A 22,226-nucleotide genomic window follows, 5' to 3' on the forward strand; every position below is an offset into this window, starting at 1 on the left:
TTCATTCAAACCCTCTCCCATATTGATTCTGCCAGATCTGAATGATTTGGCAGGACTGGCAGAGGAATGAACCTTCACCAGAGATGCCTGAAAATACGAAATATATGGGACACTGTGGGCATTGATCCTGGACATGCCAGCACAATCTCTGACTGTCCATAAACACCACATACAAGGGCATGAGCAGCTCACCTGAGAGCAGCCAGACACTGCAGGGAGTATATTCGGGATTTCCTACCAGACCTCAATTTGTTATACAACTGGGGGAAATCAAGAAGAGTTGTTACATTTCACAACATTTGGCAGAAGTCTGCCAGAAAGCACAGAGCTTGTCAGGAGGAAAATAAAAATCTAATGATTGAAGATAGGAGAAGAAAGTCCAGTGTAGGACAAGAGATGCTTCTCTGAAGGATCTCAATGAGTTTGCCTGCATTTTAGCCAGGCAGGGTGTCTTTGGGACTTTTATCCCATCAGAGTTGAAGCACCCTCAGATGACACAATACTAAACCAGACAGGGAGACTAGGATCAACACCTGTGCATATTTATATTTGCTTTGCATCCACATGTGCATATTTCTTTTTGCTTTGCATCCATCCTTTGTGTCTCTACACATTCCCCTCAGGGAACAGGGACCAGCTGGTCCTGCCAGGCATCCTCTGTGCACATCCTCCAGATGAGGCAGTTCAGTGCATGGTACATTTAAGGCTGTGGCACCTCACAGCTCTGCAGGGAAGCCAAGAGCTCTGAGGTCCCACCCATTCATTAGACAACACAAGAACTAACCATTCCCACTCAGTGTTAAGCTACAAGAAACAAAAGCAAAGGACACTTAGATGGAGCTTAGCAACAGCTGCTCAGGATCCATTCAACCGCGCTCAAATCTATTTTTACTGACAGCTTTTGAAGCAGAGAATTCATTAAACAGAAGAACAGGTTGATATCCATTCTCCTCAACTGTAGGCAGAATTTAGTTTGTTATTTTCTAATTGTTTCCTTGGTGGCACATACAAATTCAATACTGCATCTGCAAGCAAGGATGTCTATTTTCAGAATAAAGACAATGACAGGCAAAGTTTGTATTAGCAACAGCTAAGTAGAAGACACCAGGAGACAAAAAAGGGACATTCTCTTTTAAGGTCCTAACATGCATAGGACAAGAGATTGAGTAGATCTAATTGCATGAAATTAAGGAATTTTCTGCCCACTCATTCTCCTGCCCTTGCAGCTGGAATAGCACAGCCTGGGCGCTGCCTCCTGGTTTCTCAGGAAGTTGTTTGCAGGGAGCAGAAACGTTTCATAATGCAGAAGCAAGAAATAACCTAAGTGATTTCTCTGCTCTACCAGCTAAGAATCAAGGCTGATGCAAGTCAGTTCTTGCTGCATGTGGATATTGCCCCTCTTACATCCCACATGAGTACCAGGGGACAAACTCATCAACACAAAGGCTTTCAAGCTGTGGTTATTGGCCATTATTGCCTGGTTACAGACATGGCAATGATTGAGTTTTATGACAGGTTCTCAATAACACCACACAGCAAGACAACATGCTGCATATGTCACTGGGTTTACATTGCTCTGACCCAAGGTGGGCTTGGCAATAGGAAGGCACTGCTACAAACAGGTGTAGCTGTTTGGAGCCCCATTTATGTCTCTCCACTGAAAAGGATCCCTTCTGCCTGCTGAGATGTCTGAATTTGCCCTTCAGCCAGCTCCTTTGACTTAGGCTGGCTGAGCTCTTCATCCAGTTAGTTTTTAGGATCTGTTTTGTCACGTGGTGCCCAGATGATCAGCCATCACCTCTGACATAACCAAGCAATGGGGCAAGAAGCTCCACTTGGGACAGAAGTGCAGCAGAAATAAGAGTGTCCCAGTCCAGTGCAGAGTCGTTCTGTATAACTGTGGTACCTTTAACTCAATGAGAAGATACTTTTAGAAGTTTAAAACATACTACAGGAACCAATCCTAAAGTAACCAATCTCTTTCTATTTCCCAGAAAGAAAGTCAAGGGTGATAAATTCAGATCCAAATGTCTTAAGTCAGATGAGATGAATCCCACTTTCAGGGCATAAGATGAGGAAGAGGAAAGGATCAAGCCTTTAATAACTACAATGAATTCATAACAATTGTGAAATTCCTTTTTCTTACCCATGTATTCCAGTCAAAGTAAGGAAAAAAAAACCACATCTCCCTTCCAGAAGTACAGAGGTACCACTCATCTTTATGGCACAGATTAACACCATCTCCTATGACAATCCATGGCATGCCATCATTTTAGAGCAATTAGTAAACAGACTGTTTCAAGCATTTAAAAAATTATAACCCTGCTCCTGCTCTCCTCAAATCCTGTGACACAACTGCTGACATTCTTAGTGGATAAAGTCTCTTTATGGCATTGTAGATTTACTCTAGCCTCACTCCTTTCCCATTTTGCAGTTATCTAGCTGCATTAATATGAAAGAGCATTTCTCAAAACATTTTCAGCACCATTTAAATTTGCATGATCTTGTCTGCCTGTGATGGGCTGAACAACTTTTCAGTCACATTTGTCAATCACTGTCCCTCAAATGCAAGAGTCTAACTGAAGCAAAGGGGCAGAAATGAAGGTCTGGTACTCACTTTCTCAGCACTGCGATTTCATTCTCTATGCTGCTTTCCTTTCCCTTCAGTGCCTTCTTGGGAATGCATTTGACTGCGAAGAGTTTCCCACTCGCTCTCTCTTCAGCCAAAACAACTTCAGAGAATGCACCCCTGAAAGAAGAGAAGAAAAGCCCTGGTTTAAAGTGGTATTTTTCTTTGAAACCTCTTAACTGAAACACAACCATTGAACATGGCTCCTCTGGTGTCCTTTGGAAGCTGCTCTTGTTAAACACAGAAATGACATCACAAACATCTTTCTTTGCCTTTACAAACATATGGAGACATTCACACTCATGCAGTACATTAAAGGCTTACCAAACACAACCATTTTAATAAAGAACCATAATCCAGCAGACATATGAGCAAAGCTTGAAAATGAGAAAGTACCATTTCAGTACACAGGGTCATGGACCATAGTCTGGCTACTGACTTGGTGGATTATGTACTTTTCCCCTTTCTGAGATTTTTGGAGGTTTAATTCACAAAGCAGCCCAATGTCCCCAGGACAAAGTGACATACCAGTGTCACGAGTCCTCCTGGTTCCTCAGTCTCCACAAGAGGTCAGGGCCCCCACTCTGGTCCTCCCTGGGCTGCCCAGAGCTTCTCCTCACCATTGGATTAACCCTAACTCAGACTGCATCAAAATTTCTCTATGCATACAGAGCTACTCCACAGCACAAACTGATGTGTGTAACCACTAAAGCCAAAGAATTGGATTAAATCACAAGTCTAAACATTTGCCTTAGTAGCAGCCTCCCTATGGTTACCCCAAGAGGGTTACACAAATAAAGAAACATCGTCACAGCAGCCGGTCACTAATTGCCAAGAACGGGCAGTGCCTCTCCTTCATTGGGTTATTTCAGAACAGTGGATTATTTCTTGCACTGTCATTGCTTCCTCCCAAGCCTCTGGACCTAACCAAGAAGAGGCCAGGAAAACATCACAGTCAGTGCTATAGACACATTTTTTCAATTCCCAAATTTTTTGGGCATTTGAGCATCATTCAGACTTTGCTACTCTCAACAGACTTTGCAGTGGTACATTAGGACCATCCTTATATTCTGGAACTTGTTACTGGTTTAGCAGCAAGGTACTGGGCCAGAGAGAGCATTGACCTGATGAGGAACAGCAAAACATTTTTCCTATTCACCATAACCTCCTCCTGAAGCATCCACTTTGTCCAAGAGAGATCAGATCCAAGGACTTGTCTAACCCAACAACAGCTGAAGAATCAGAGTGAGCAACCTGGTCTAGTAGGAGTCCCCTACCCATGGCAGGGGGTTGGAACTATATGATCCTGAAAGTTCCTGCCAACCCAAACCATTCTTTGATTCTATGAAGGTTTGTGTTTTATTTATAAGAAATAAAAATAGTCTTTCCTTTATTATTTCCCCTCATCAGCAGATTATTCTGCTCTCCTACACAGGTCACTCTGATAAATGCTCAGGAAGGTGCTGAGCAAACCCAACCATCCAGCCTGCTCTTAAAAGGTTAATGTTCGGTCACAGCCTCATCTGGCTACCACCAACTTTCTCTGGCTTTCACTCCTGACAACTGCTGCTTATCTAGATGTTTTGTGGATAAACAAAATAATTTCCTTTCCTGGACAGGCTCCTCCTTTATAAGTCATGCACTTGGATGACACAACCAGCCTGCTGTGACCTCATCAACAGCTCCTGAGCTGCAAAACAGCCACATGAATCATGAAGTGGATAAGCAAAAGGAAGAGGCTGCTGCTCTGGAAACAAAGTACCTGTTTACCCAGAAATGCTTTTGTAGCCAGCAGATAGGGAAGTAGTGATAGGAAATTGATGAAAAAAGGCTTTTGCATGCTGCTACACAGCAGATGTTTGACAGCTTGTCCACATGGAGCAGTGATCCTCTGAACCAAGAAATGTTTTGTCTCATTTTTACTAAAAAGGACAGACTATGGCTACATTTATGCCACTTGGAGTAGCAGAATGATTTCCCCTTTTCTGTTTTGTGTATAATCCACCACAGCATGTCAGAGCATCACAGGCTCCAATTTAGGGTCCACACAACTGATCCAAATGGTTTGCACAAATAAGCCACCCAGAGTGTTTTTAATTATGTTCTTTCCTTTCCTGTTATCGACAGCCCTAGCCATTCAATTTACCAAATAAAGTTTTCATCCTCACCCTCATGCTTGGGACAGCCAGACCAGAATTGCAATAAAACCCTTCTGCTGGAAAGCCCTGAGACCTCTGGGTGCTTACCAGCTTTGGTTGCAGACCAGAGCACTCAGAAACTCACAGGGCTGCTCCCAGCTGTATTCCATGAACCCCTTAAGTCCCATCTGCTTAAGCTTCCAGCACTTTGCTCCAGCTGTGTCTTGAAGAGGCTCCTTGCCTTCAGTTAAATGGTGTTAGAAGCTGCAATATTCCCACCAGTCATTTACTGATCACACAGCTCTCCCAGTGTTTATGATATTATAAAAATACAGGGAGCTCCCATCCCAATCTGCATATCATTGCTCATCTCGGAAAACAAAATAGAGGAAATCCCTTTATTTCCCCTCTACACTGTATAGTTAACTTTGTGAAGCACCTCTTTTTCAGCTGGCTCCATCATTTCGCTGGATTTCTTCCTGCACTTATCAGACACGGTTTCCCTGGTTGGAAAGAGCCTCTGTGAATTTAAATGAAACTTTTTTTGTGGAGCTCTGCAATACTCATGAAACCCAATTCCCTATCTCCTTAACAACCTTTCTCATTATAGCATGAAATAACCTGAAGCTCAGCTAAAGTGTTTGGTCCCACGTCAACCCCAGGCACGGACAGGGCGCTTTTTTTACATTGATTTTTATATGAGGCCATGGCATGAAATTGCAAATGCTGGGAAGAGTTCCTGGGCAATGGGAAGGGGAGAGCTGGGATGGATCTGCTGGGAAGGCAGGAGGGAGATGTGAGGAGGCAGAAGTGAGGCAGTCTGCATTATTCTGTGCACTTCATATGCTCCTGTGCTCACAGAGCAAGGGAGGTGGGCAAAGCAACGAGTCAGTGCACAAAAGAAAGAGAAGTGAAGTGCTGGAAGGAAAGAGAAGGAAGAGAACAGGTGCAGAGAGGGATCAGAGTGTTAAACAGAGACTCATCAATATAGGACAAGAGGAAAGAAAGGGTGGGAGGGAGCACCAGCAAGGGAGAGGCAGCAAAGATACTTCTGGAGTCTGCTGGAGTCAGGGAACAGTCAAAATACTGAATAGATGGGTAAGCAATTATCATAGTTTCAAACATGCAGCTGAATTCATCCACCCTTAATGACACAGTCCAGCCTCCACTAAACCCCTCTTGACACAGGCATGAATAGGTAAATATCAGAGAGAAAGTCAGAAAGACAAGGCTGCTCATTTTCTTGCTAACAGCAATATATCATGCAGCAAATCCCCACCTCCTCAAAAAAGTTCCCTAGAACTACCAGCTCAGCAAGCTTGATAAAGATTTTTTTCTCCCCAAAAGGAATTATACTGCCCTTAAAATAATTATATTAATGGAAAAAGCAATTAATTTCTAAGAATTAATTACAATTATTTATTGATATTTAAAATGTAATTTTGTACAAAGTTTTAGAAAGAAGTTTGGGCTAGGAAAATATTATATTTTACACCATCAACGTGACAGGACTTTTATGAAAAGGCCATGGCTTCCATTAAACATCATCAAGCAGTGTTGTATGATAAAAATGAAAAAAACCAAATATCACACTGTGATATAGATTTTTATTTTTTTTAATTGGGACAAGAAGTTAACTAGTTAAAAATTATGATTGTAAATGTGTCTGCAATAGTTGGGATGCACCATTCCCTTCAGTTGGGAAGGAGGTAAATGCAACCTTTCCAACATGCCTGGGGACAAAGTCTTTGCCTCTCTGAAGAGGAGCTTCCAAATCCTTCAAGAATTTTCCCTGTCCTGCCTGCAGATGATAGCAAACAAGCAAAAAAGTATCATGGCTCTGAGGAAGTAGGACGGTGGTGGAAATGGGTAAGCAAGAAACTTCTGCAAAATGAAACTACTTTCAGCTGCCAAAATCAGTGTGCAGCAACAACCTATTTTTGAAAGTTTTGACCATATTATCATTTACCCTGGAGGAATTGCTCTTTTCAAACTTCTAATTAAGGCATGGAATGATTTTATGATTTAGATCACTTCCATATGAATTAGGAACAATGTAAGGAAAAAAAAAAGATGTTGAAGAACTTGATGAGTGACATTGAGATAATGGCAAATTCTAGAGGGTGCTTGAGATGTTTTGAGTCCTCACCCCTTTGCAAGCACCTGGACTATGCAGTATCCTATGAGATGCCAATTTTCTAGAGTTTTGATTAATTTACATTATTTCTTGTGCATTATTTTTCTTTTATATGGATTTAAAGATTAGAATTTCAAGGTCAACATTGAAATATGAACATTATTGATACCCAAACAGACTGGATTTTCTATGAGAAAGCATCGGCTGCAAGGCTAGGCTATCCTGCAGATCAAAGCAAAATAAAGAACAAGTAAGTTTTTCCTTCTTCTGTTGGAAGTAGAACTTATTATGAACATTTAATATCTGAAATACAATGAACAGCATATACTATGAGAGCAAATCTGTTCTCATTCAACAAAAAAAATTGCTGTGACAAAAATGCTGACAAAATGAAGACAAAGCTGATGGAGGGATGAAACTTCATTTTTTCCATTCAACCTCAATGCTGAGCAGTTTTCCACTGCATTAGCAGGTGCTCTGTCACACTAAGTCAACAGACATAGCCAGGAAACAGATTTCACATCTTCAGGCTGCATATAGATAATGTTCTTAATTATAATACAATTGGCTTCCCATGTGTACTTTGCCCTAGCCAAATCAGGGGGAAAAAAAGTGAACACTTAACATCTGAAAAATATACCATGTCCATCCACCCTGAGACAGAAAGGCTGACTGAATCAAAGGGAGACAAATCAAACTAAAGGTCATTTTCATAGTGTGGCTTTGGCAACCACGCTCAAAATCTGCGCCTTGACTCTCCAAAGAAAGGTGACTTTGTACTGCACCACAAACAGAGGGGAAAAAAATGTTTTTGTTAGCATGTTCACAGCTCCTTCCATGGGCCTCAAGGAGTTAACTGCAGGATGAGCTCAAGCTCTGTGGAACACACCAGGGGGGTTCTGGTCCTGCAGACTACTTTTCTACTAAGCCATTTTTCTGCACAACTCATGTTCTTTCTTTTGGCTTTTTTTTTTTTAATTTTCTACTCAGTTGTTTTTGTAAACACCTCCTCACTCTCCTCACACATCATCCAGGTGCATCCCAACACAAACCCAGCTAAAGCTGGAAATAAAGATTTTCATTCCAAAGTCATGTCCATCGGTGTTCTAACAGCTGCATGAAAATGAATTTACAATTTAACTTCCAATGGTTTGGTGATGTCTGAATGCAAAGTTAACAATACAGAAGTGTGGAGAGAGGTTTTAGCCAGCCAAGAGGACAGGAGAAGGATTTTGGAACTGTGCTACACATGGTACAGAAACCAAATTCTCTACATATTCCCAAGAACTGAATATAAAATTCATGCAAAAAGCTGACTAATCTGGTGGCAGCCGTTTATGCTTTAGAGCACAAATACTTTTTTTAGCTATTTTCATTCATCAAGTGCACAGTTCCAACCCTGCAGCCCCTTCTATGGCAATGCTTCCTCTGCCTGGGCAAGAGCACAACAACTGGGATCACTGCATTAACACCGGTATTTTTAGCCTCCCTACTCATTTAATTTCCACTAAGCCTCCCAGCCACAACTGAAAATGCTGTTTCCTACCTTGGGGCCCCATGAATGCCTGCTCTAACACCAGACATGGCCCTGCCCTGGGCGGTGTCTGACCCCAGTTCCCCTCTCCAGGACTGATCCCGATCCCTGCCCGCAGTGATGATCCCATGGAGGTGCCTGATGCCGCAGGCTGGGGCTGCTGTTAACCCACCACAGGTGATGAACAGCACTTCCCACTGTGCCAAAATGCTGTTGCTATGTCCTGATGGACACTCCAACAGTGGCAAGAGGCACAGATACTCTTTGCTGTGCGTTTCTGCGGCAAGAAGCTCCTTTCTGCAGCACTGGCACCTTTCTCTGTGCCCTGAGCCATTGCCCCATGCCCATTCCCTTGCTGCAGCACTGGCACCTTTCTCTGTGCCCTGAGCCATTGCCCCATGCCCATTCCCTTGCTGCAGCACTGGCACCTTTCTCTGTGCCCTGAGCCATTGCCCCATGCCCATTCCCTCAGCATTTTGTCTTGTCCAAGGTATCCTAAAACCACTGTGGGCTTGCAATGAGCAGCCACAGCGTGAAAGGACCCTGGAGTCACCATGCCCAGGGTTGGCCAGCACATCCCCAGCTCCAGAGTTTTCTTTCCAGCCATTCTGCTGCTTCCCCTTTAACAAAATGTTTGGGAGGAAGTCCCATCAACACCCAGATCTCTGCTGGGGTTTATAGCCATGACCATAGCAGAGCCACCCAGCAATATCACACTCCAGGTAGAGCTTCTTTGTTCACCTCCTTATAAACCAGTTGGGTTTCCACTTAGCATTTCAGTCTGCAACAGAATGAGCAGCACAAAGCTTTGATCTTGTGTAGCCAACAAGAGTTTTCCTATTTGTTTGGATTTAACTTCTGTTTTTTGTGGGTACTATTATCTACAGTTACAACAGCTTAGTGTTTTGACAGGTTTTGTCACCAGAGTCAGCTGCAAGAATTTTAATGCCCATTTGAGGCTTATAATTTCTTCTAGTTTAGCTGCTCAATATTTAATAATCTCAGGGAAAGAAAAAAAAAAATAGCCCACCCACTAAAAGACCTGGGATTAAGATTGGAAATCCATGTCAGCTACTTAAAGGAAAGCTACTTAGAGGAAAGAGACTTCTATGAAGCCAGAAAATAGATTTAAAGTTGCACATCATAAAGTTGCACATCATGAATTTATGACAGTATAGTCAAAGTGGTTTCTTTCACAACCCTGGACCCCCTTCACCAGAAGGCAACAACCCCCTTAGAGGGCAACAGTGATTTTCACTCAAGAAAAACATCCCTGGAAACTATGTGAACCATTCTGTAGCTGGGATTAATTCTTTATTCCAGGATGAATTCCAAGGTCACAGCAGGGCATGGCACACACCACCAGCACCTCTTGTCACTCCAGCTCACACACCAGCAGGGTGAAGGCACCAAAATACACAATCAAGGAGACTTCCAGTGAAGAAAAGCCATCAGGTGCAGAGCAGAATGAGGCATGCAGGCTTCAGTGCCATAAAATCTGGGTTCAAAGATGAATGAAACACACAAGGCACAGAAATTTAGCCAAAAAGGAAAGTTTCTGAAGAACCTCCTCCCTTTCTAAGATGAACTAATTTGTTTGAGCTGCCTGGTGTATGCTAATTTAATTGGATGCTATGCAGTCTGTTCTGAGACAGTGATGCATGGATGCTAAAAAGGGAAACTGGCCCAGCTCAGATCCCCAGTCATGTTTGTTATTACAATCATTTTCTTTCCTGAACTGTTTGCTCCTTTCTGATTAATCCTGACCCCTATTAGAAAGGGAAGTATTGTCTTTAAAGGCCTATTACATTTACATTACATCCTCTGTGGCAGTCACAGTAAAGCCATCAAGGAAAACATACAGTCCTCTGTACTGAGATCTTCCTTCCATTATACTCTTCACAAAAGAGCTGTTAAGCAGGGTTTTTTTTCCCCACTGATGATCACTTTCTTCTCAAAGTGAACATTTAAGTACATTTTTTTCCACTTTCATCTTATGAGTTAAAAGGAGCTCATGTCTCCCAGGATTTATCTGATGGCAGCATTCTCACAAGAAAATAAACTTTTTTCTTCTAGGAATGACCTCAAACCTTTCTAGAGGCATAAGTGATCTCCATAATTTTTTTTTTTTCAAAGCATTTCCCTATTCTAACACTGACATATGTAGGGTCTATTATTTCCGGAGATCTTATCTGGCCAAATTAAGTAGATTACACCAATTTGAAAAAGCCTGGTTCTTCTTCTTCTTTCTCCACATGGAAACTCAAGAAAAGATCTGTCCCACTGTGGCAATCTCTGAGAAGCTGAATCAATTACAGAACAAGTAGATGAGATTGTAGCAAAGCAAAGCAAGGCAGACACTGTAGTTTTGCTTCCAACAATTCCTACATTCCTTCTACAGAGGTCTGTGAAGGTGGAACTATCCACTGCCTAAAGATCAAATAATTCTGAAGCTGTGACTAATCCATGGGAAGCTCCCATTTAGCCAAGAGTTTCACCTAAAGGCATCTGGAACTTCACAAATCTGAGATACAAAACTCTGCACAGCACCTCATTCATTCAAGTGGCATTTCTTTCTCTACAAAATAAAACCACAGTGTCAGTTCTGGTAGCCTTCCCCAGGGATCAGAGGCAAAGGACTGTATCACCTGAGCTGTGATTTTCAAACACCAACCCTGCCTTTCATGGACTGCGCTGCCCATTCCACAGGTGAGGGCCTTGAGGAACAGGAACTCCATGGACTGATGTGGCACCTGGGGACATGGTTTGCTGTTGAAGATGGCAGTGTTAACACCTGGACTCAGTGGTCTTGGAGGTCTTTTTCAACTTTAACAACTCTGTGATTGTTATTTAATTTAATTACTTAAAAACTGGGAGCTTTGCATCATTGAAAAGTGCATATTCCAGTTGTACTTTGAAAAGCATCTCCAGCAGATGCTTATGTCCTACCCAAAATTAATGACAGCACACTGTGGATCTGTAGGATCCTTAAACCCTGTCAGCCAAAACCCCCTGTTCCATTTGCTGCACGACTTTGGTCACAGAGATCACCTGAGGTGCCCAGACTTTAGTGCAGATGATCACAGCGTGGTTCCTGCCCGTTCTAAGGGCAAATTTAGATTAGATAACTGCACCATGAAACCAGTGCACATCTGCCTTTTCCACTTCAATCCTCCAGATCCAATGTAGAGCCCCAGTCAGGAGGCACCTCCATGAATGTGATGAGCAGCCACTGAAAGAGGAGGCCACAGGGTTCAGAGCTGTCACAAGCACAGCTGAACAACTCCATTGTCTAAGAGCCCTTCTGTGCCTCTGTGAAACTCTAATTGGCTTGTTCTCATCCTGCTGCCTCAGCCAGTCCTGCATATCCATTTTAAATATCTGGACTAAAAATGATGTGCATTTTACATTTTGGTCACTCCAAGTTGCAGATTAGAGTTAAAAAAAAAAAAAAAAAAAAAAAAAAAAAAAAAAAAAAAAAAGAAGAGAGAAAGACAATTCAATGGTGGAATACAAATAAATTGTTTTACAGCTCAGAGCTTAGCTCTGGTAGGAAAAGGCTCTGCAGAATATTCAGGGCTCCATCTGCACCTTGAGTCCCAATGGCCACCTCTCTAAACACCAAGGAAGAGTGTTTGCTTTTCTACTCCCCAGCCTCTTCACTCATGTATCCACATGCAGCTTCATGTCTGAGCTGAGGTACATTAAGAAACTCAGCAAACTGGTTTGCCTAGCAACTGGCAAGCTTGAAAATAAACACTCTGGCAAAGATTATTTCAGTCTAACTGTACACAAAGTTACCAGGGCCTTTGCAACTCAAGATACTTCTGCAAAAAGAACTGCCACGCACATTCCACATGTGCCACCCTCGGTCATTCTCATGAAAACTCAGCGCAGAAAGAGGATTTCTTTCAGCTTCTGCTGATGAGGAATTTCTCCATGGCTCCATTTTCATGGTGCTGTGTTGAGACTACTGAGGTGACTTGCCAAATAGATTCAGCAGCAGCACACCTTTCCTCCCCTCGTCATTGTCACGATCCTCCACACTGCTCTGAAGGCACATCTTTTGATGTCATGGAGTTATACAGGGATTGGCAGAAATGAAACTCCCCAGGGAGATGTGAGGAACCAGAAGCTGTACCAGTTTCCATCCAAATCTTTCCCAGCCTAACCATGGATCCAGATGAAGCAGGGAGCCAACGAGTGATCCTCTGAGCTCATCCCATGCTTTTAAGAGCAGAGAAGTGCAGTGACCTCTGCAGCAATCCCATCCCCTGAGCCTTGCCAGCCCTGCCTTCTGCTGCCTTGCCCATGTGATGTTAGAAGACAGGGAAAGAGGGAGTGAGGCTTTTCAGCATGGCCGAGCTGCATGAAAGCAGCTGAGCATGTCAGAGAATCACAACAGAGAAAAGGTGCTGGTGTTTCCTGTATTTCATTTGAAAGGAGGACAGACGTCCCCACCCAAAGAGGCCAATCTGGTCTGGTTTGGTCCATGGAAGCAACATGTTGTTGAGATGGTCCATGAAGACATCAGCAGTGAGATAGACACTGATATCTGCCACATTGTTCATAAAGTCGCCAGATTCCTGCTTTAATAGCAACTGGTTTAGACTTAATAGAGCACAATCCTAATGTATTTGCTAAATTACTGCTAGGGAGAAAGAGACTGAAGTCCTCCAGATTTCCCAGGGCAAGCTGCTGCTCCTGAGCTTCACCTGAGCTTCACCTGACTCACCAGAGCCATGACAGCCTGGGACAGCCCACAGCTCCAGCACACAGTAAACACATGCAGAGCCGGGCCATTCATCCCTCAGCCTTGCCCTGCCATCCTCCAGTGAGCAACAGCACGGGGGGAACCGTCTCAGTGCCTCAACCAGCTCACAAACACCAGCCAAAGCCAACTGCTGCATAGGGATGTCCTTCTGTGTTGGAAAACTTCAGCAGAAACAATCTGACAGCAACGCTGATTCCCTTTATCTGGAATGTAATCACAGCACATTATAGTCTCGTAATACAATGACGAGTTTCCTAGGAGATGCCTGCCACGCGCCCTGACTATTGTTAAAAATGAAGTTTCTCAGAACTAATTTCCATCTCGGGTTGACATGCTACACACACACATTGACAATGCCACCTCTGTGCTTCCCATCCTCCATGTGGGTCCAGATAACCTAGCCCAGACCTTGGACAGCAGGGACCAGAGGCACTGTGAAGTGGCCCAAGAGCTGATGAGAGTGGGAAGAGGAGAACACAACTCTTCAAACCTGACAATAATTTCTGTGTTTCTTCGGAAGCTGTTGCATAACTTCATGGACAGAAAGGAAGCAGCATCTTTTCCTTCCAGATGACATGCACTCCAGAAGTTTAAAGAGCCCCAAAAGGATTGCAGGAGAACACTGACAGAGTGAGAAGGAGCAAGCAGGATTGCAGGAATATCTCTCCTAATGCGCTGTAAAGATTACCTGAAAGCCAGTTCCCAAAAATACTGCAAACAACAGGCCACTGGCAGCAAGCTGAGGAGCCAAGCCCTGTGTGGTCCAGCTGGCAAAAGCTGCCACAGGTTGTGTGGGGTACAAAGGTGCTCTGGCTGATACACCAGCCAGAAGAGATGGGTTGCAGAATATTCAAAACAGGTTAAAAGTTAATTAAAGAACAAAATCAGAAAATATTCCAGAAATTTAGCTTCCCAGGGAGCTTCTGTTTATTGTCATTGAAAGGACTTGAAAGGGAGGATGGGTTGGACACTGGATGCTGACAGCAAGGGCACAAGTTGATTCCTGGAATTTAGGAATAAATCAAAATGAGACAGCATCTCTGCCCACCATGATCATAAGGGGAGGTTCACCATGAAGAAATAACCTTTGAGCCCATTAAAACATGACCAGTCAAAAGGATGTGTGTGAAATTGTTGGAATAGCAAGAAAAAACATGTTACTTACTTGGGGATGAGTTTTGCCTTCTTCTTCCAGGGGTAGGAATTTAATTTTAACAAAGAGTTTAAAAAATGGGGCTCATGTAGCACAAGACTTACTCCCATTCTGTTTATCCCCCAGCCTCCAGCAGTCAGAGATCCAGGAAAGGGATCTCTGTTCAGGTGACAATTGCACTGACCCATCATGTCTCAGCTACCTGTCCTGTACTAATCTCTGTAATTCATTTTCTCCAACCCATTTACGCTTTAAATTTCACTCTCTTGCACAATGAAGTACAAATTATATGAGAAAGCATTCTTCTTTGTTCATTCTAAATCTGATGCTTGATAATTTCATTCCATAACTCTCCAGTGAAACACATTTTAAATACGTTAAGTAACTGCTTTCCCATGTCACATAATGGATTTTAATCACAAATACACTGAATGGTTTTTAAACTACGACTAGAGGTTGGTGCTAGAAACAATCAGGAAAAGAAGTGTGCAAGAACTGGATTCCCCCTCACTCTCCATGACAAGAAACTCTCAATCTATAGTAGGAGACATGAGACATACCCAGAATTCTTAGGAAAGAAAGCATTACCTTTTACATTGTGTTAAATCTTCAGTGTTGTGTGTAATTTTAAAGGAATACCTGTAAAAATGAGTAAAGTTGTCAAAACAAGAAGTGAGAAGGTCCTGGGAGACAGAACCAGGAGAGCTAAAACTTGCAGGAAACATAAGCAGTGTTTGAAAATATTTATGCTGGAAACACAGACCAAATATAAGCCCCAGATAAAGAAATTCTTGAAACAGAGAAGTCTGGCAGGCTAAGCAGCTGGGCAAGAGAAAATGTGAGAAGTAAGACAACATCCTCAAACCCAGAAATTGTGTGTCCAAATGAGGAAGCAAAAATGGATTTCAAGTTCCGGTGGCTAAAATATAAGAACTTCAAAGGGTGGGGAAAAGCACCTAAAGAACAGTTGCACCAGGCAGGGAACTCAGCAAAGACTTATTTTGCATATATGAGAAGCCAGATATGTGCCAGATAACTGATGGACCAGGAAGAAACCAACTACAGATGCAGCACAAATAAACTCACATGACTATCACCAAAAAATTAGGGGTTTTGTCATGTGATCATTGTCATTTGTCATGTGGTCATTTTGTCATTTGATCATTGCAGGGAGGTTTGGGAAGGTTTTTACACTGGAAGTCTTCCTTACAAGGTTGGTAGAAGGGTCATAGAGTGTACTGACCCAACCATTCTAGGGGAATGTGGGCACAAAATTAAACACAGGCTGAAGTCTCCCTCTTAAAGTTTATGTGTACCCAAAATTTAGAAGGCAGATAACATAATGTAACTTTAGAAAAGAGATGCAAAGAAATAATTCAGGAGTTACAGAGCAGCTCCAGATAAGCAAAACTGACATCGGCAGGTCAGTAAGAACTGTACTGAAGCATATCTCTCTCACCAAAGGTACAATTACTGAACACTTTGAACAATCTGATAGATTGAGGATTTAGAGAAGGAAATCCAGGCTTCATAAATGCACTGGAATACTCTGGACAACAACTATGCAGATGGGAAAATGTTGTTGATGTGTTTTTTTCAGATATCAATGGGGTGCCTCAAGGATCTCTGAGCAGATGAGCTGTCAGAGGATAGGAGAAACTTCTTGCAAGAAAAAAAGAAGTGGCTAAAAGACAAAAACCAGCACAGAATAAATGGTAAATCCATTTAATATTCAGTGTTAGGGGTCACCAAGAAAGTACACAGCCACAGCCTGAAGGCTTTGTGTTGTTGAGCTCCTTCTCCTCGCCTCAGGATATGGCACCAGGGAGGATGAAAGTGATGATTAAAATTATGGAACAGCAACATTATGAGGGATTACTGAATCAACTGACACTTTGCAGCCCAGAAAGGAAAACTGAAGGTGGTCACTTGCCCTGCTAAGGCAAGGATGAGGTGACAGCACGTCACCTTAGGTGATGTAGCAAGGATAGCAAAGATACACTTCAAAACACTTCATCCAGCTTCTTTCCATAGGACACAGTGGCCATTAAGAAGGATTCGGGAAACAACTAGATAAATAGTGGTTATAAAATTCATCCCACTAAATTCATACCACTAAAGGCACCATTTGAGTGTCAGAAAATGCCTGCACACGTCTCATAGAACACTAGGGGAGTACCCACGGTACCATAATTGCATTATTACTAAATGCTGACCTGTACCTTCCTCCCCAGACATGGTCTGCAGGGAGGGGGCACTGCATGAGCTGCATTTTTGGTCTGACCCAGTACAACTGTTCTTAGGGTCAATCAATGCAGCAAAGCAGCAGCAAACAGCAGCTCATAGGCTTAAATGCAAAATGCATGGACCATGAAGCAATCACTGAAGCAGACAGGAAAAAAAACGAAGGAAAAGTGCATGAAAAATACTGCCTAATTCAAAAAACTGCATTTTCACCTAAGCAACCCAGTCATCTAGTAGTACATCAGACATGTAGTAATAAAGACAACCTCTGACTTCAGAGGATTAGCAGAGAATTACTACAAGATGTCCAGGGAAAACACAGTTTTGAAAGTTGCATCAAAAATACATGGAGGAAACAGTCTCTGTGATCTTCTTGGACTGATCTCTCTGGAATAAACAAAGCCCCTGTCTTCCTTTATCTTAGCTCTAAGTGATGGGCCTTTTATTACCCCTGCATGTAACAGTCATCTCTTCCTTGTGGGATCAGAACAGCTAGTTAAAATAAAGTTCACATCCCAAGGTTTAAATGCCATACATCAATCTGCCTTTGCATCCCTGCAGCTAGAATAGCCCAGACCCTCACAATTTCTCATGCATTTCTCCTTACAACTCCCTCATGGGATTAGGCAGTGCTGTCACACATCTGAAATGCATGGGAATTAGGGCAGGGAAGGTCATAAAGGAGATTAACCCCAGGTCTCCCCAGGCCATCACCCATTACTGAACTGGGAGACTGTCTTCACATGCTGCCAGATCACACACAGCCTCTACTCCCTACACCTTTTGCTTTAGCCCTCCTTCTGTATCACAGGCTGCTGTCCCCACACTTTTGTCATCTGTGATAGGACTAAAGCTCAGTTTTCCCCAGAAAAGAGATTCACTAAAAGGCTGGCATCATTTCCCCCCATCTTGCCATGAAAATTTAAAATTGTGGAAGTGTTTTTGCTTTCTACATCACACACTGCTATAGCTGCAGTAAACAAGCAGAATCATCAACCCAGTGAGTCGATCAGTAAACTTGTTTATTGAACACCCATGTTTGGTATTGAACTTATTTTCCTAACTTTAGCAGGGTAAATACCCTTTGGTTGAGTCGCCATCAGAGAATTTATAAAGTAGCAAACATTTTCTCTTTGTTGACAGAGCCTCAGAGTGGCACACGTGAATGTTAACAGGTGTTCATATTTAACTTGTCTTTGTGGGTTTTTTAAGCCTGAGATGCATATAGTGATTGAGAATTACTGTTTATTCATTTCTGTGTAATAGGAGAAGCAGCATTTCATCTGTCTCATCCATATTTAATAGCTCCAGGCACAACAACCATGAAAGGTCTATTTTTCTCCCACTAGGGAAAATATTGTTATTATTACTACAACCATGACTACATCTATATTCTGAAATTATTCATCCCTGGCTTTCTATATGACTTCCATGTTATCCGTGGGCCAGGTCCTTTCCTTGTACTTATCTGAGTTACTGTGCTGATGAAAGTATACTGATTTATGCTATGCTGAGTCACTTCAGCAAAGGACAGAGTCAATTCAAAGCTTTTCAAAGCTTCTTGGCAATATAAACCAGACTGAATTTTGCTGCCCTAAGGATGGGAAGGAACCCTTAAAAAGTGGCCCATTTGCTGCTCCTGCTTTTACCAGGAATGCTCTTTAGGGGGGTCCACTCCTCTCCCCCAGCTTGAGCTCTACCATGTCCATTTTCACACTTACCCATCTTGGCACACACACAGGGTGAAAGATGAGGCCAGGGATGGTCTCTGCAGCTTTTCCATATGTCACCCATGTCTAGAGAACACCTCTGCTCCCAAAAATGGTCATTAAATATGAAGGATGGCACCTAATTTCCCCCCAGCAGTGTAGGGGAGCTCAGGGTCTATTCTGACAGCTCCAGCACAGCCCAGGCTGTGCATTGCCCTGGTTAATCCCAACTCCAAGACAGGATGCAACTCCAATAAACTAGAGGAATCCCCCCAAGCATCATCCAATAAATCACAACAGCCTGGACTAATAAATGGTTCAGAGAGCCATTTATCCAGTTAGGCAGAAACAGAGGAGGTATAATCATGCAAGCAGTTCTCTCCCTTCTCAGTGATAGAAGAGGACCTCAACGAGCTCCAAGGAAACCTCTTCTTCCTCACCTGACCCTAGACAGCCTTCAGCACACCTAGCAACCATGCAGTGCCAATTCCAACCACAGAATCAGTTAACACATGGGTTTTTCTGGGTATTTGTTTCTGGGAAATATGTTCCCTGATAGCATGCCATTAAAATGTTAATCATAAAGCTGCTGAGGGGCCCTTCTCCAGGAGGTCACTTGTCCAAACACAGACAGTGTCAGCAGTCCCTGGCACATTACCACAAGCTGCTTACCCAACGAGAAACAGATTTCATAGATTCAACCCAGTCACATGCTGAAACTCACAAGCAGGAACTGAGATAGGTCCCTCATGAACAGCAGCTCTGCCAGGGAGTTACAAATCCATGGGCAGGGTTTCACACAGGGGGGGTTTGCCCTTCCTGGGGCAGGACTGATGAGTGCTGGTAGCACAAGAGTGACGCTGGAGCAGGCACCAGCAGGATGCTTGATGCATCCAGAATCATCTGCTTAGTCTTAACTCCAATTCAGGAAAGGAAAAAACTCACCAAATAACCCCCACAATTTTTTTCAGCCTTATTTGCCTAAAGAAGCTAAAAAATCCCATGTTAAACACATTCAGAGGCTGAAAGTTATGATGAAAGCAACAGCACTGCAGATTATATACATACATATATATATATATATACACACACACATAAAAAGAGACACATCTTTTTTCCTATTACTTGTAATTTGGAGATAGGGCAAGGTTGGGGGTGGAACACTCACTATCCCCTTTCCTCTGCATGTGTAGTTCTCATTAGGGCCAATTAGGATGATAATGACATCTGAAAGGAGGCTACAAGCCAACCCACGTGATCAAAGCAGAAGTAAACACAACTCTAGAGAGCTTAGGAAACATATGGTTTCCTCTCCCAAGTTCTCCAGCTCGTATCTGGCTTGGTTCTACCTGAAATCTCAGTCCTGTGCAATGTTATTTGGGAGAGCATCCCACCTGGGAGGAGATGAGGTGGCACCATGGGTCTTTAGGGACCCACAAACCTCTAACAGGTCTCAGCATGTAGGAAGAGAGAAACTAATTGCTCTTTCCAGTGTTTTTTCCATACCTAGCACAAGGCATTACAATTTCTACATTAGGAATCAATATGTTGCTTGGGGTGAAGTTAAAGAGAAAATCCATCTGAGTTCAGTGAAAGCAGACCCTGCACTGGGCTCTCAAATGCCTTTTCTACCTTCCCTCCCCAGGGTAAAGTGGTGAGCACAATTTTAATGGGAAAGTCTGGGTGAGTTTTCTGCACATTTGTGCTGCCTCTGTCACCCCCATCTCTAATATCTGTAATGCCTTCCCCATCCCAGCTGCCTCCCAGGTGACTCCATGCAATTACATTCCTAATTGTGCCACAGTGGTGCTCTCCGGGATGTTACACTGCTGTTTAATTTATAAATGTCAATTTGGAAGCACAATACAATGAGAAATTACACACATCAGACACAGAGCAGTTCCCACTTATGAATAGGTAAGAAGGCAACAAAAATAATTAAGTACTCAACAAAGAGAGAAGATGAGGGAATGCAGGCTTCCCTTTAGTGCAACCCTTCCAAATTTTACACGTGCTCAATTTTGAGCTGTTTAAATGGAAGGGCAGAGGTAGCCAAGTGCCAGGTTTAATATTGGACATGACATTGCACAGTCTGTGCCTGTTTGGGAACCTATTTCATATTTAAATCTCAATTAAACAGTAGGACTGCCTTGACATTTAAAAATCCAAACAAAACACTTCAAGCACAGCTCTGCATAAAGCATCTGTAAAAACATCTTCTTATTCTATCATTCTTTGCCTCCTGAATAACATCTTCAGGATGAGAAAAATAAAAGAAAATAAATAAATTGGAATGTGTTGATTTTTACCACCATTTTCTTTGAATAGTCAGTCCAACTAAGCAGGAGTGCATTTGGTCCCTCTTGTGTATAATCAGCACAGCACCTGCAGAGATATCTGAGCTAGTTTTGAATTACGAAAAAAAGTGTTGTGCAGGGGGAAAAATCACCTCATACCAAACCACCCACAATGGTGCTTTCAGACTATCTTGTCCTTTAAACAGTTGATCCCAAGTGACATAAAACATGAGAAGAGGGCAGATGCCAAAAGCAGGAGCTAGGGAAATGGGAAAGGAGGAGCTGCATGGATCATCCTGGGTTCAGGCCATGGACATAAATAAACAAGATTTGCCCATCAGCCATCCTAGTCTGCCACAGGCAAAGTCACAACACCGGCTGCAGCCAGGGCTGGGTCAAGGAGCCACCTTTTCCTGGGCTGACACTGCTCCTCCTGCATCAACCCTGAGACAACACGGGGAAGAATGTGAAGAGCACCAGGGAAAAGCACCAGGCATGAGGCAGATTGCTTTAGGTGCCAACATTTTCTCTGACTCCAAGATCATGGATATTACTGTAGCATGGACAATCTTCCACTCCCCCTGGGTTGGGCTGGCACACCCCACGCTGCCTGCACGGACCCACCGTGTTCCAGCAGGGGCTCCAAGGGAGCAGTAACAAAAACCCCACATTTCAACTTTCCTACTGTCTGCTTCTCAGTGGCATCACATCAAATATTCTGGTGGCTGCCAGCCCAGCTCTGTGTGCCCAGCTCGAGGCTCCCGACGCCATGGCCAGGCTTGGAAACAGCCCCTTGAGATGCTGTTGCTTGTCAGCCCCAAAAATCTCAGCCTGGGTTTCTCATCATTTAACTGCACAAGTACAACCATAAAGAAGCTCATACTCTGCAGGTTTCCAGCCCTTCTTTTTTTCATGTTTATCTCTAAATGCTACGTGCAATGAGCAGCTCTGCAAAGGGTTTGTCCTCTTGCCTGAATGGAGATCACCTCAACGTGCACTCGCCCTGCAAGGGGAGCATTGTGATGCTTACACACACAGAGGCACAAAAGTTAAACTGAGAAAGAGAGATAAGGTGGGTTCAGTGCTCTCTCTTTTTGTCTGCCTACTGTGGAAATTACAGACCCCCCCAACCACCTGTCTGTGTGGAGGAAGAGAACACCCACCACACTGGGTCAGACCAAAGGGCAGTTCTGGCAAAATGCTTCCCAGCTTGTAACAAGTGCCTGTACGAAAAGCATTAAAAAAAAGGAGAAAATATGGAGATATTCCTGATTCACTCTCTCGTTCTCTCAGGATCAGTGATTTGGAGGCTTCCTGGGTGCAAGGGTGCACTGGGATCATTGTGTGCCCACCCAAGCAATGGCCACTTGCACACAGATGAGACATTTTCTCATACACACAACTTGGCAGGGGTTTCCATGTCCTGCCAGCTCTCAGGCAAGCAACACACTGCAGCTCTGCAGGGAAAAGCCAAAGAAGTGCCTCAGCTGGTGCCAGCTGCGTGCCATTGACGCTAATGGACTTGTTCTGCTTTATACCAGCTGATGATCTCCCTATTTTCCCTTTCTGCCTTCTCAACAGATTTTCTGGTGCTCAATATATAAAATATCC

At 43.2% G+C, this 22,226-nt stretch overlaps 1 protein-coding gene across 3 annotated transcripts in view; it reads right to left on the reverse strand.

The window, feature by feature from the left end:
• CAMK1D (calcium/calmodulin dependent protein kinase ID) overlaps window positions 1-22,226 on the reverse strand; it is a 208,240-nt gene that overhangs the window by 117,042 nt on the left and 68,972 nt on the right. For all 3 annotated transcript variants that reach the window (XM_053977898.1, XM_053977897.1, XM_053977896.1), the window contains exon 2: window positions 2,618-2,749. In XM_053977898.1, the coding sequence (XP_053833873.1) occupies window positions 2,618-2,749 (132 nt within the window). The remainder of the gene's footprint in view (window positions 1-2,617; window positions 2,750-22,226) is intronic.

The sequence above is a fragment of the Vidua macroura genome, chromosome 5 (assembly GCF_024509145.1).
Source record: "Vidua macroura isolate BioBank_ID:100142 chromosome 5, ASM2450914v1, whole genome shotgun sequence".
Lineage (NCBI taxonomy): Eukaryota > Metazoa > Chordata > Aves > Passeriformes > Viduidae > Vidua > Vidua macroura.